The sequence below is a fragment of the Chiloscyllium punctatum genome, chromosome 39, assembly GCF_047496795.1.
Source record: "Chiloscyllium punctatum isolate Juve2018m chromosome 39, sChiPun1.3, whole genome shotgun sequence".
NCBI lineage: Eukaryota > Metazoa > Chordata > Chondrichthyes > Orectolobiformes > Hemiscylliidae > Chiloscyllium > Chiloscyllium punctatum.
The window spans coordinates 63,811,989-63,826,552 of NC_092777.1; the positions used below are offsets into that span (position 1 = coordinate 63,811,989).

General features: G+C 43.9%; 1 protein-coding gene across 4 annotated transcripts in view; it reads right to left on the reverse strand.

Moving 5' to 3' along the window:
* Positions 1-14,564, reverse strand: part of stxbp4 (syntaxin binding protein 4) — a 519,129-nt gene that overhangs the window by 81,799 nt on the left and 422,766 nt on the right. For all 4 annotated transcript variants that reach the window (XM_072558970.1, XM_072558967.1, XM_072558968.1 and 1 more), the window contains 2 exons: positions 12,645-12,769; positions 8,454-8,543 (listed from right to left, as the gene is read on the reverse strand). In XM_072558970.1, the coding sequence (XP_072415071.1) occupies positions 8,454-8,543; positions 12,645-12,769 (215 nt within the window). The remainder of the gene's footprint in view (positions 1-8,453; positions 8,544-12,644; positions 12,770-14,564) is intronic.

Consider the following 14,564-nt stretch of genomic DNA (forward strand, 5'->3'; position numbering starts at 1 on the left):
TGACTTGCTGGGGATTTTCTGTTTTTATTTCAGTTTTACAATATCTGCAGCATTTTGCTTTTGAAATTTGGATGTGTCAGTAGTGGAGGGAGTGGAGGTTTGTAGATGTGGTGCCAGTCAAGTGGGCTGCTTTGTCCTGGATGGTGTCAAGCTTCTTGAGTGTTGTTGGAGCTCTATTGGAGGAAGAAGCATTTATATGAGCTAAAGGGTGCATGTGTGGGGTGAGGATCCCATACCTTCTGACCACAGCCCTGATCAAGTCCTGGGTGAGAAGGTCCATGGGTTGCTTATCCACTCCAATGCCAATGTTCGACTGGGTGCCTTATCACACTTCCGCAAAACCCAGTCCTTCGCATTGGGGGGGGAATGGAGCCTTCTGATAGCCACCCCCACACTTTCTTCAGACACCCTTCCCACTACCTCGCCAGTCCAGCCAATCCCAGGGAAGCCTCACCCTGCTCTCACTCACTATGGTCTTGAGTCTCTCAGCTCCTAGTGGGTGTACCTCTTATAACTGCCTCAATTCCTAGTGATGTTGCTTATGATGAAGGGCTGGTGGCATCAGTCTGGTCAGCAGCTGTTGGGAAGGGATTCCACTGGATGTGTCCTTAATCCTGGGAATGGCCTGCTGCCGATCGGCTATCCTCAAAGGATGGAGTGAGGGACTCTCACCAGGAGATTCCTGTGGCCTGGATTAAATTCCACCCTTTGTGTGCATTAAGACATGGGTAGTGGAGTTTTTAATAAACTCTGGTTACCCATTCTCTGCTCTGGTCTTGTGTTTAAATAGATTATAATATCAATATTACGCTCTGTATATTGTTAGAGGGCAGAAGCTGATAGCTTATTAGAAGTCAAATGCCATGTCAATGCCACGTGGTGAGAATTGTTATTCTAACTGTTCAGTGCAGCAACTATGGAGCAGAAATCACCAGCCAAGCTAATTAGCTGATACTGAAAGTTAAGAACTTCACCTTCTCCAACAGACCTATCTTCACTTTATCCTGTTAAACTCCAAATAAAAGTAAAATACTGTGGATGCTGGAAATCTGAATTAAAAACAGAAAGTGCTGGAGAAACCCAGCTAGTCTAACAGCGTCTGGGAAGTTAATATTTTGAATTCAATGTGAATGGTCTTCAGAAAGAAGAATCACAATGGACTTGAAACATTAACCCTGTCATACCCTTCTCCACCTCAACCACCACCTCCAATAAAGGGAAGGAGCTCAGGGATGTTTGAAACATCCGCTGCTTCTCTACCCCATGCAACCTCAGCACCATCCCTCCCAGCTACACCATCCCTCCCAGCTGCACCATCCCTCCCAGCTGCACCATCCTTCCCAGCTATACCATCCTTCCCAGCTACACCATCCTTCCCAGCTACACCATCCTTCCCAGCTGCACCATCCCTCCCAGCTATACCATCCTTCCCAGCTACACCATCCTTCCCAGCTACACCATCCTTCCCAGCTACACCATCCCTCCCAGCTGCACCATCCTTCCCAGCTATACCATCCTTCCCAGCTACACCATCCTTCCCAGCTACACCATCCTTCCCAGCTGCACCATCCCTCCCAGCTATACCATCCTTCCCAGCTACACCATCCTTCCCAGCTGCACCATCCCTCCCAGCTGCACCACCCCTCCCAGCTACACCATCCCTCCCAGCTACACCATCCTTCCCAGCAACACCATCCTTCCCAGCTATACCATCCCTCCCAGCTATACCATCCTTCCCAGCTATACCATCCCTCCCAGCTACACCATCCTTCCCAGCTACACCACCCTTCCCAGCTACACCATCCTTCCCAGCTATACCATCCTTCCCAGCTGCACCATCCCTCCCAGCTACACCATCCTTCCCAGCTGCACCATCCCTCCCAGCTATACCATCCTTCCCAGCTATACCATCCCTCCCAGCTATACCATCCTTCCCAGCTGCACCACCCCTCCCAGCTACACCATCCCTCCCAGCTATACCATCCTTCCCAGCTATACCATCCTTCCCAGCTGCACCACCCCTCCCAGCTACACCATCCCTCCCAGCTACACCATCCCTCCCAGCTACACCATCCCTCCCAGCTGCACCACCCCTCCCAGCTACACCATCCCTCCCAGCTACACCATCCTTCCCAGCTGCACCATCCCTCCCAGCTATACCATCCTTCCCAGCTATACCATCCTTCCCAGCTGCACCACCCCTCCCAGCTACACCATCCCTCCCAGCTACACCATCCTTCCCAGCTGCACCATCCCTCCCAGCTATACCATCCTTCCCAGCTATACCATCCTTCCCAGCTACACCATCCTTCCCAGCTACACCATCCCTCCCACCTACACCATCCCTCCCAGCTGCACCATCCCTCCCAGCTGCACCATCCCTCCCAGCTGCACCATCCTTCCCAGCTACACTATCCCTTCCAATCCTCAGAATCACTGCCCTGAAATCCTGCTTCTTTCCCTAATTACTCCTCCTTCCCCCATGCCCCCTCCTCAGTGCTCGTCCTGTTTGTAAGACCCACTACCCATTCCCTTCTCCCTAGGATAACTGTAAACACAAATACTCCAACTCCTCAGCTACTGTCCTTCACCCTTTCACATCCCCCTCCCCAACACAATATACATTTCTTAAATACAACACCTTCCTCCTTTTCTTGAATGTGTCTTGTACTCATGAAACTATCATCCCTTCAACTAGATAACAGTATATACCCATATAAACACTGCCAACCATTCCTACACCTGTAATGGTACACTGCTACAATGAGATAATTAATATTTGGGTGGCATGGTGGCTCAGTGGTTAGCACTGCTGCCTCACAGCGGTGGGGACGTGGGTTCGATTCTAGCTTCGGGCAACTGTCTGTGCAGAGTTTGCTCATTCTCCCTGTGTCTGCGTGGGTTTCCTCCAGGTGCTCTGGTTTCCTCCCACAGTCCAAAGATGTGCAGGTTAGGATGGATTGGCCATGGGAAATGCAGGGTTACACGGATAAGGTAGGGGGGTTGAGTCTGGGCGGGATGTTCTTCAGAGGGTTGGAGAGATGCAATGGGCTGAATGGCCCCCCTCCATGTTGTACCATTCTATAAACACTGATAAAGTCTGCAACTGTACCTACACCAATAGCTGTACACCTCTTTAATTGTCATCCCTACAACTCTCTGTACGAATATCTCAACCAGAATTTGGTGCCAACTCAACAGTGGAATAGCCCAAACAAAACTCCTAACTGTTAAAACAACTGCCTCAGTTTATATAAAATTTTCACCCATGCCTTTGTCACCTATTCCAATGTTACCCTGGTGCACCATCCATTTATAAACATCACCCTATCCAAAACGCTGTGGATCCTTACGAAGTTTCCTTCTCCCAATACCTTCCTGACCTACATTGGGCTTTGATCCTTCTGTATTGGGTTTTAAATTCTCATATCCTCACTTTTAAATTATTTCACATGTTCTTCAGTCATCTAGGGGATGTGGGTTTCACTGGTGGGCTAGCATTTATTGACCATTCCCTAATAATCCTTCATAAGGTGATGATGAGCTCCCTTCTTGAACTGCTGCAGTCCACCTGCTGTGGGTTGACCCACGATGTTTTGAGGGAGGGAATTCCAGGATTTTGACCCAGCAACAGTGAAGGAACAGGGGATGTTTCCAAGTCAGGATGGGGAGTAGCTGGGAGAGGAACTTTCAGGTGGGGACATTCTCATGTCTCTGTTGTCCTTCTCCTTTTAGACAGCAGTGGGTTTGGAAGGTGCTGTCTGAGGATCTTTGGTGAATTTCTGCAGTGCATCTTGTACATAGTACACACTGCTGCTACAGAACATTGGTGGTGGAGGGAGTGAATGTTTGTTGATGTGGTGCCAATCAAGTGGGTTGTTTTGTCCTGGATGGTGTCAAGCTTCTTGATTGTTGTTGGAGTTGCACCAATCCAAGCAAGTGGGGAGTATTCCATCACAGTCTGACTTATTCCTTGTAGATGGTGGACAGGCTTTGGGGAGTCCGGAGGTGAGTTACTTGCTGCAGTATTCCTCACCTCTGACCTGCCCTTGGTGCCACTATTTATATGATGGGTCCAATTTCAAGTTCTGTTCATGGTAACCCCAGGTTCTAAGTGGGGGAATTCAGTGATGAGACTGAATGTCAAGGGACAATGTTTAGATCCTCTCTTGGTGGAGTTGGTCATTGCCTGACAGTTGTGTGGTGTGAATGTTACTTGCAACCTGTCAGCTGAAATTTTGAAATTTTCTTTAATTTGAACATGGACTGTTTCAGTATCTGAGGAACCGTGGATAGTGCTGAACGTTGTACAATCATCACAAACATTCCCCAATATCACCTTCTGATGGAAGGTAGGGTATTAATGAAAGATTTGAAGATGATTGAGCGCAGGACACTATTCTGAGGAACTCCTAAGAGATATTCTGGGATTTAGATCATTGACCTCCAACACCCACAGCCATTGTTCTTTGTGCCAGGTATCACTCCAAGCAGGGAAGTGTTTGCCCAGTTCCCATTGATTCCAGTCTTGCCAGGGGCTCCTTGATGTAACACTCGGTCAAATGTGGCCTGGATGTCAAGGGGTATCAATTTACCTCATCTCTAGAATTCATTCTTTTGACCATGTTTGGCTGTAATGAGGTTAGGAGTGAATGGCCATAGTGGAAACCAAACTGTGTATCACTGAGCAGGTTATTGCTGAGCAAGTGCCACTCAATAACACTACTGATGACACCTTCTAATACTTTACTGAGGGTTGAGAGTAGACTCATGGCGTGGTCATTGACTGGGTTGGTTTGTCCTTATTGTTTTGTGTACTGGACATACTTGGGCAATTCTGCACATTGTTGGATAGATGCCAGTGTTGTAGCTGTACTGGAACAGCTTGACTAGGGGAGCAGCAAGTTCTGGAGCACAAGTCTTCAGTACTATTGTGAGAATATTGTCAAAGCTCATAGCTTTTGCAGTATCCAGTGCCTCCAACTGTTTCTTCATGTCACATGGAGTGAACTGAATTGGTCCAAGACTGGCATCTGTGATGCTGGGGACTACTGGAGGAGGCTGGGATGGATCATCCACTCGGCACGTCTGGCTAAAGGTTGTAATAATAACTTCAGCCTTATCTTTTGCACTGATGTACTGGGCTCTCTCATCTTTGAGGTTGGGGATATTTGTGGAGCCTCCTCTTCCAGTGAGTTGTTTAATTATCCATACCATTCATAACTAGATGTGGCAGGACTGCAGAGCTTAGACCTGATTCATTGGTGGTGGGATCACTTACTTCTGTCTATCACTTGCTGCTTATGCTGTTTGGCACGCAAGTAGTCAGTGTAGTGTCTTCAACATTTTGGTATGTCTGGTGCTGCTCCTAGCAGGCCCGCCTGCACCATCCATTGAACCAGGGTTAATCCCCAGACTTGATTGTAAGGTTGTGTGGGAGATATGTCAGGCCATGCGGCTGTGGATTGTGTTATTCTGCTGCGAATGGCCCACTGCGCCGAATGGATACTTAGTCTTGAGCTGCTAGATCTGTTTGAGGTCTGTCCCATTTAGTATGGTGATAATGCCACACAACACGATAGGGGGTATCATCACGTGAAGAAGATTATGCAGTAGCCACTCTTACTGATGCCATCGTGGACAAATACATCTGTGACAGGCAGATTGGTAAGGGTGAGGTCAAGTATGTTTTTCCCTCTTGTTGGTTCCTTCACCACCTGCTGCAGACCCAGTCTAACAGCGATGTCCAGGAAATCTATCCCCTTCAATTAAATGTCTAATTTCCTTTTGAAAATTGCTACTTAATCTGTTTCTACTGCCTTTTTCAACATGTCCTGCTACCTTCAAGCATCCTAATGGTCCTGTTCCTGTAGCCCTTTAAATTTGTATCCTTCAGTTTATGTTGTCTTTCCTCATTCTTTTTAACAAAACGCAGCCCATTTGGGTTGGTTTCTAATATCCCCAGTTTAACAAAGGCTAGAAAATAAATGTGACCTTGTTAGTGTCACCTACCTGGAAAGGTACCTGGAAAGGTAGGTGACACTACCTTTAGGTAGTGAAGTTAGGTGAAAGGAAATATTTCAGATGCATTAATACAGTGTTCACTCTGCTGCTTACAGAGGGCCCAAGAGCTTCTCGCTGGGTTTGACTGGAGGAAGAGGAAAAGAAGGTGTTTTCTTCCATCCCATTCCCTTAATGTGATCCAAAACAGATTGGAATGGGAGTGAAATGAAGACTGATCCTGTGAGGTAGGGAGGGATCAAGTGTTTGGTGTTCTCTCCTTTCTATCAACATCAGTGCAGCGTAAACCCTGAAAACTGCAGTGCAGTATTCTCGCCCAAATGATCTGGAGAGATGGAATTTCCTGACTGATTCTGGCCCTCCAAATGTATCAGTGAGGGGTTCCAGCAGATTCTTAGTCTCAGCATTCAGCTCAACTTTAGAGAGAGAGAAAAGAAATGTTTTGCTTTACAATCCAGCCGCTCTCAGCTCCTGGCTCAGTGACATATGGCTGGAAGCCCAGTTTGAAGCACACATCCCAGCAGTTGGTGGAGTCACTGTGACAGAGCTCCACACTCACTTCAGGCAATTGTAGTCTTCCAAGCACCCTCACCTACTGATGCTTCGAGTTCTTATTCACCAAAGCTGCAAATTCAAAATTCTCAACCTGTGTTCAAATCCCTCGATGTCCTCAATTCCCTTTTCTTCTCGGCAACTCATTCCAGCCCTACGATGCTCCCTCACTCTTGTGACTTTACAATTCTGGCCTGTTGCAGATCTCCAATTGCCTTTATATCACCACTGATGGCTGTGTCTTTGGTTGTCTGTGTTCTCACCTCCCTGGACCTCTCCACCTCTTTCTCTCTTATTTAAAATGCTCTTTAAAACATACGTCTTTGACCAAGCTTTTTGTCCCCGTCCTAATGCCTTCGTTAATGGTTCAATATGATCTGAAGTTTTTTGTCTCATTATACTTCTGTGAAGTGCCTTGGAATGATTTTAATGAAGTTAAAGGCACTACATAAATAAAGATTGTTGTTGTATAGGGCAGAATCTCTAATTGGCAATTAAATCACTACGTCCCTCTTCAGGACTCCAGACACATTACCTCGGACCAGAGATTCCAACCAGTTCAACTCCTTTTTAAAACTGGAATAATTGATGTGAACACAAAGGTGGCTGAAAAAATGGCCACCTTTGCATGCACGCACCACATCAGTGATGTCAGTTTACTGGCAGACATCCCTCAGCCTGAATGAATTGATCTATCTGCATAAATATCATGAATCTGACCGATCTGGGCACTCTGGAAACAGTCAGTCTCACAGCCGAGGATATTGCTCTCAGATGAATTCATACCATCCGGATCTCTTCTGAAAAGAGCATTCTGGATCACTTTTAAACAACAAGAGTTCTTCATTTGAACATTCATTTAAAGAGAAGTCAGTACCATCAGGAATTAAGAAAGAGGAATTATGACTCTGGATGTAATAATGGAGAGGATTAATGATGCTACACGTATGGTTTTTCAAACAGCTTGTGACCGTGTACTACATATTAGATGTGCTAACACAATTAAACCCAGGAGAGTAAAGGAAGCACAAAACTGGCTAAGGGACAGATTAATGGAAGTTGTTTTCAGCCTGAAGGGGAGTATGCAGTAGTGGCCCCTCAGGGGTGAGTGTTACAATCACTGCTGTTTTGATACATACTAATGACTTGGATTTGGATATACAGCTTATGATAAACTTTAAAGACTCTGCTTAAGCACCAGAACGTAATTCTGGTGAAACCTACAGGAGGAATGTCAAAGTGTTGGAGACAGTGCAGAAAGAATTCTATCGGGCACTTCAGTTACATGGAAAGAATGGAGAAGCTGGGGGTTGTTGTTCTTAGAGTTTCGAAGGGATTAAGGTTTGCCAGAGGATATGGATAATAATGGAATGGTGTAGGTTAGATGGGCATCAGATTAATTTCACAGGTCGGCACAACATCGAGGGGCTGCACTGCGCTGTAACTTTCTATGTTCTGTATCAGGAGACATTGCTTTCAATGACAGAAGGAAGAGTTGCAGAGAACACAAAACTCATTGAGAAACAACAAGAGCTGACAACACTTTTTATTTGGACCAAATTCTTATGTTCTGGAATTCATTGCCTGAAAGAAAAGTGGAAGCAGATTTCAAAATGGAATCACAAAAGAAAAGAATTCTTCCAGCTTTGGGCTGGAAGCAGAGGAGTGGGGCTAAGTAGGAAATTTCTACAAGGAGACTGCACTGTCATGATGGATGGTACGGCCTCCTGTGCGAACCGATTCAAGGAATCCACTTCAATGGACCACATTTCTAAATAAAAACAAACTTTTTAAAATGAATCATAATTTGTGATGTGTGAATTTTTTAAACATGCAGGAGGACAAAGTCATTATCCCAGGCAGCAGTAACCTTCCCTCACCTTCACTTTCTTTAGCTCTTTTAAAGCCTCATTCCTCTCTTGGGTGACTCTTTCCAAATCTTCTGTATCCACTGAACTGGACGATGTAATCTGTAAAATTCATGAGGTATTCAGTATAAAGAGTGGGGGGCTTTTTACAGCACAGCACGTAACACAATTTAATATTTTAATTCTGTTGATAAGGTAACTCAATGAGAGCAGCAAGAGCAGGAGAGTGGGCTAGGTAGATACTGGTTCCTCAGCCTGGGCTCTGGGATTCTCTTCCATCTGTTTGGTGTCAGCATACCTTTCAGAATGGCATTGTGTCATCTCAAAACAACTCCTATTTGGACACATAACTGTTATTGTATTGTTGATTGTCTGCCGAGCCATCAGTTGGTGTAAAGAATGTAAAGGATCCAATTGTGAAGTTGACAATGCCTATTCCCAGGCTCTGGTTAAAGATCACACTGAGGAGGATTCAAGGAGTTGGGTAGGGAGCTAAATAGATCAAATCATGTGATCTGTGATCACAAATAAGATAGGCCCCTTATAGAATGAGGCTGGTTAAACAGTAATGGGGAGCCAGGATATGGCAAAAGAGTTGAACAAATAGTTTGCATCAGTCTTCACAGTTGAAGACACCAATAGCATTCCAAAATTATATAAAATCAAGGGGCAAAGGAGGAGACAAAATAAAATAAATAAAATAACTGCCACTAGAGAAGGAAGGACTGGAAACAGAAAGGACTAAAGACTGATAGATCTGCTGAACCTGATGGTTGGAACTCTACAATAGTAATGGAACTAGCTCCAGAGATAGTGGATGCACAGTAATAATCTTCCAGGAATGCTTAGGTTCTGGAAAAGTCCCACAGGATTAGAAAACTGCTAGTGTAACACTTTATTTCAAAGGTGAAAGAGACAAAAAGATGGTAAGTGTAGGCAAGCTAGTTTAACAGCCACAAATAGGAAAATGTCAGTCTATTTGGACTTGCAGATACAGGTTACCACATGGCAGGCTGGTTAGTAGATTAGAAATGTTTGGGATTGATGAGACCTTGGCAGGATGAATTAGTTGTTAGTTAAAAGATAGACAACAGAGGGCAGGTATAGATTAGTGTTTCCCAGACTGGAGAGGAATTGAAAGTGGTGTTCTCAGGGATTCATATTGGGACCGTTGCTTTTTCCAATTAATATAAATGGTATGGAGATGGGTATTGAGGACAAAATCTCCACATTTTCAGATGATACAATGCTGGGTGACTAGTCAATTGTGATGGTGACACTGAGCCAACTCAGAGGGACATTGACAAATTAGCCAAATGGACGGATACCTGGCAGATGAATTTCAATGCAGAGAAATGTGAGAAAATGTATTTCCGTATAAGAAACATGGAGAGAGAATACAAGATCAATGGTATATCTTTGAGGGGAGTATAGGAGCAGAAGGTCCTTGGGGTTGACATGCATAATTCTCCGAAGATGGCCAGACAAGTTGAAACAATTGTTAAGAAGGCTGATACTATCCATGGGTTTATAAATAGAGGCCTAGAGTACAAAAGCAAGGAAGTGATGCTCCACCTCTACAGATCATTGGTCAGCCCACATTTGGAGTATTGTGTTCCGTTCTGAGTACCTTATTTAAGAAAGGATGTTAAAGCCTTGGAGACAGTGCAAAGAAGATTTACTAGAATTATACCAGGAATGAGGGATTTTAGATTCAAGGAAAGATTAGAGAAATTGAGCTCCTCCTTGTAGCAGAAAAGATTAAGAGGTGACCTCATTGACAGGGTAAAGAGGGATAATATCGTCAGTAACTAGGGGTCAAAGTTTCAAGACCGTCAACAAAAGACACTGGGAGTGAGATGAAGAGAAACTTCTATATTCAGACAGTTGTTAGGATTTGGAATGTACTACCTGGGAGAGTGGTGGAGGCGGGTTCCAAAGGAGAATTGTATATATTTCTGAAAATGATGAATGTAGATAGCTGCAGAGAGAGGGATGGAGAATGGGACTAGCTGATGACCTGTTTTGGGAGTTGGTACAGATATGATGGGTCGAATGGCTTCCTTCTCTAGGGTAAAATTCTGTGATTATAACAGATAATAGTAGCAGAGCATTTAGAAACACAAAAAAATGATCAAGCAGAGTCATCATCACTTCATGAAGGGGAAATCATGTACATTCTTTGAGAAGGTGACAAGCAGGATTGAAGGGAAGCAGCAGATTATGATATATTTGGATTTTCAGAAGGTTTTTGGTAAGATACCACACATTAGGCTACATAATAAGATATAATCCCATGGAGGTATTAAACTGGCATGGACAGAGGCTTCGAGACAGAGAGTTGGGATAAAGAGGACATTTTTCAGAAATGGAAACCTTTAACTAGTGGTGTGTCACAGAGATCAGTTCTGGGGTCTCGACTATTTGTAATATTGATTAATTACTTGAATGAGGAAAGTAGATGTGTTATTGTTAACTTTGAAAAAGGCACTAAAATAGGTGGGAAAAAGTGGTGAGGATAACACAAGGAGTCTGCACAGGGATATAGACTGGTTAATCAAATGGGCAAAAACCTGGTCATTGGAATATAATGTGGGAACATGTGAGGAATAATAGTAGAGCTCAATATGATTTAAATGAGAAAGGCTACAGCCCAGGTGTCTGTGCATAAATCATCAAAAGCTGACATCCACATTTAGCAGGTAATAGGGAAGGCATATGGAATGTTGTCCTTCATTTCAAGGCAAATGGGGTATAATAGGGAGGTGTTACTAAAGCTATACAAGGTACTAGTCAGAGCACAGGTGGAATACTTGGTCCCCTTATTGAAGGGAAACTTTACTGGCATTGAGTACAGTCCAGAGGAAGGTCACTAGGTTGATCCTGGGTATGGAGGAACTGACTTACGAGGAGAGGTTGAGTAGGTTGGATCTGTACTCAACGGACTTGTGAAGAATGAGAGGCAACTTTATTGAAACGTACAAGATTTTTAGCAGGCTTGATAGAGTAGGTGTGGAAGGGTTGTTTCCTCTTGAAAGAGAGCATAGGATCAGACAGCAAAGTCTTAGAGTAAGGGATTGTCCAATTAAGACTGAGGATGAACTTCTTCTCTCGGAGGGGAATGAATCTGTGAAATTCTTTACCACAAAGCGCTGTGAAGGCTAGTTCATTAAGCAGATTTAAAGCTGAGATAGACAGACTTTAAATCAGCAAGGTTATCAAAGATCCTGGGGAAAGAGCAGGGAAGTGGAATTGAAAGTTATCAAAACAGCCATGATCTCATTGAGTGGCAGAGCAAATTTGATGGGATGAATGGCCTATGATTATGACCCTGAGGTTTTACAAAGCAATACAACAGATACTCCGAAATATCCTATAGGCTGGAATTTAATTGAGGAACTTGAAGGATTTATATGTAGAATTACAGATACTTGGGAGTGAGTTACAGGCTAGAGTTGAATCAAGGGATTTGCAAGATTTTTATACATAGAAATAACAGAAACCAGAAAGTGATCTGGATTCCATTTTAGGGTTTTAAAAACAGAATAAACAGATACTCAGGACTGATTTAAAGATTCAAATCTAATTGAGGTGCTTGGGTTAATTATATATTGAATATAACAGGTGAGTTACAGATTAGAATCTGATCAACTGGGTTCAGTACTATTACACGTAAAATAACACATACATGAGTGAGTTACTGACAAATCTAAGCAAAAGGTTTGGGGTGGTTTATGTTGAATTACTGATTCCTTGGAAGTGAATTACATCTAATTTAGAATGCAGGGGATGTTACATACAGAACAACAGATATGTGAGAAAGAGTTACATGCTTGAATCTAATTGAGGGATTAGGATGATTTATGTATAGAATAACAGATATCCAGGAGTGAGGTGCAGACTGGAATCCAATTGAGGGGTTCAGGATGGTTTATATATAGAATAATCAGATACCTGGGAGTGAGGTACAGACTAGAATTTAAGCAAGAGATATGGGGTTTTCTAGCCTCTGGAAATATGGAGATGCAGGAGCGTGTTACAACCTCGAATCTAATTGAGGGGTTCAGAGATGTTTATATATAGAACATACATCCGTAAATGAGTGACAGCCTGGAATCTGATAGAGGGTTCAGGGGGGTTGAAATATAGAATAACAAACACCCAGGGGTGAATTACAATCTGTTCGGCCAGTATGAATCTCACCTGTGTGGAATGTGTTGTCTCAGTCAGGGTGGCCTCTTCACTGGAAGCAAACATACTGGCTCCTGCTCCTGGTGTAGTCTCACCAAGCTGCAATCGGAACAAGTCTCTGGCAGCCTGGACAAAGTCTGGGTGGTAGTCATTGCATGGGAGTGAAATGGTAACACATCAGCAGAGGTTTGTGAACAGAACATATGTTGAGTGAATTTTGATGGATAAATGATGGAGTGTTAATGATGCACATAGTTATCAATGTGGCAGTAAACCACCTGGGATTAAGGGATAGCCTGCATGAATGTGATTCTGAGAACCTGTTGGATTTACACATTGATTATTCATTAAGCTCCATCACAAAATTTCCAAGCTTATTATTAATTTTGTAAGTATTGTTTGAACCTTAGCACAATGTCAAATGTCTCTTTGGCCCAAAGTGAACTACTTAAATAGCGGCATCTGATTCCTTCAGGAAATGAATTGTTAAGAGATTTTAAAGATGTCAGCTTTGCAGGTTTTCTCCTTATCTTTCCTTTTTGCTGTTTTTCACCCTTTTAATCCAATCATACCTTTCCCCTCTCTATTTCTTTCTGTATCTGATCTGACTCTAATTCATTCTACTGCATTCTTAGTCAATACTCTTTCATTTTTATTCCTTAAATCTTAGTGATTAAAGTGACAGACCATTGGGCCTGCAGTTCACTGAGGTCACTGACTCCCTGCTGTTCTTGCTGTGCTATTAATATCTTACACTCTCAAGCTGAAAGGTGCAGAAAATATTCAAAAACAGCTTCCCCTCCAACAAGATTTGGTCCATTACATCTCTTTAATTTTTCTCCTCCTCTCTTGAAGATGTGGATTCAGGCTGGAGGTTCTGCAGTGGGCTAACAGCCAATGCTGTAGCCACTACTAAACGTGCACCTTGACCATCGGCAGCAATGAAAAATGAACAGTCAAGTACAGAAGCACAGCACTTCACTGCTGTGATATTTGCGTTCTTTTTGGATACCGATCGGTATTCCTGACCCATCCCCCAACTCCCTAAGTAAGCAGCGTGACAGAGATCGCAGTTATCCACAGGCTGTCATTCTTTTAAACCAATATTGGTTTGAGCCACCCTCAGTGATGAAGAAAGCTATGCAGCATCTTACTGATCTTATTGATGACTGATATCCTGTCATTAAGGTTTCTTGATGAAGAGCTTTTGCCCGAAAGGTTGATTTTCCTGCTCCTTGGATGCTGCCTGACCTTTTGTGCTTTTCCAACACCACACTCTTGACTCTATTCTCCAGTATCTGCAGTCCTCACTTTCACCTATTCAATTTATAATTTATCTCACCTACTCTGCCACAGATAACAGTTGATATGGTTGACAGAAGACAGCTGTTTGGTCTGTTGTGCTGATGCCAACATTGAGGGTGCACTTTTCCATTTTTGAGACGGAGTGTGGGGGCGAGCAGTGATAAAACCTCCTTCCCCAGAGCTGCTATACTCTGACCTATTGTGTGCCAATAGCTTCATGAAGAGCTTTTTCTTTAGATTAGATTCCCTACAGTGTGGAAACAGGCCCTTCAGCCCCACAAGTCCACACCGACCCTCCAAAGAGTAACCCACCCAGACCCATTTCCCTCTGACTAATGCAGCTAACACTATGGGCAATTTAGCATGGCCAATTCACCCAACCTGCACATCTTTGGATTGTGGGAGGAAGCCGGAGCACCCAGAGGAAACCCACGCAGACACGAGGAGAACGTGCAAACTCCTCACAGATAGTAACCCAAGTGGGACCCTGGTGCTGTGAGGCAGCAGTGCTAATCACTGAGCCACTGTGCCACCCCAGCTGAGGTGAGATAGCACAGATCCCAACACTGCCATGCTGAGTCACCACACCCCGTTGGTCATCCACAGGAACATAGTCAGCATTCTCAT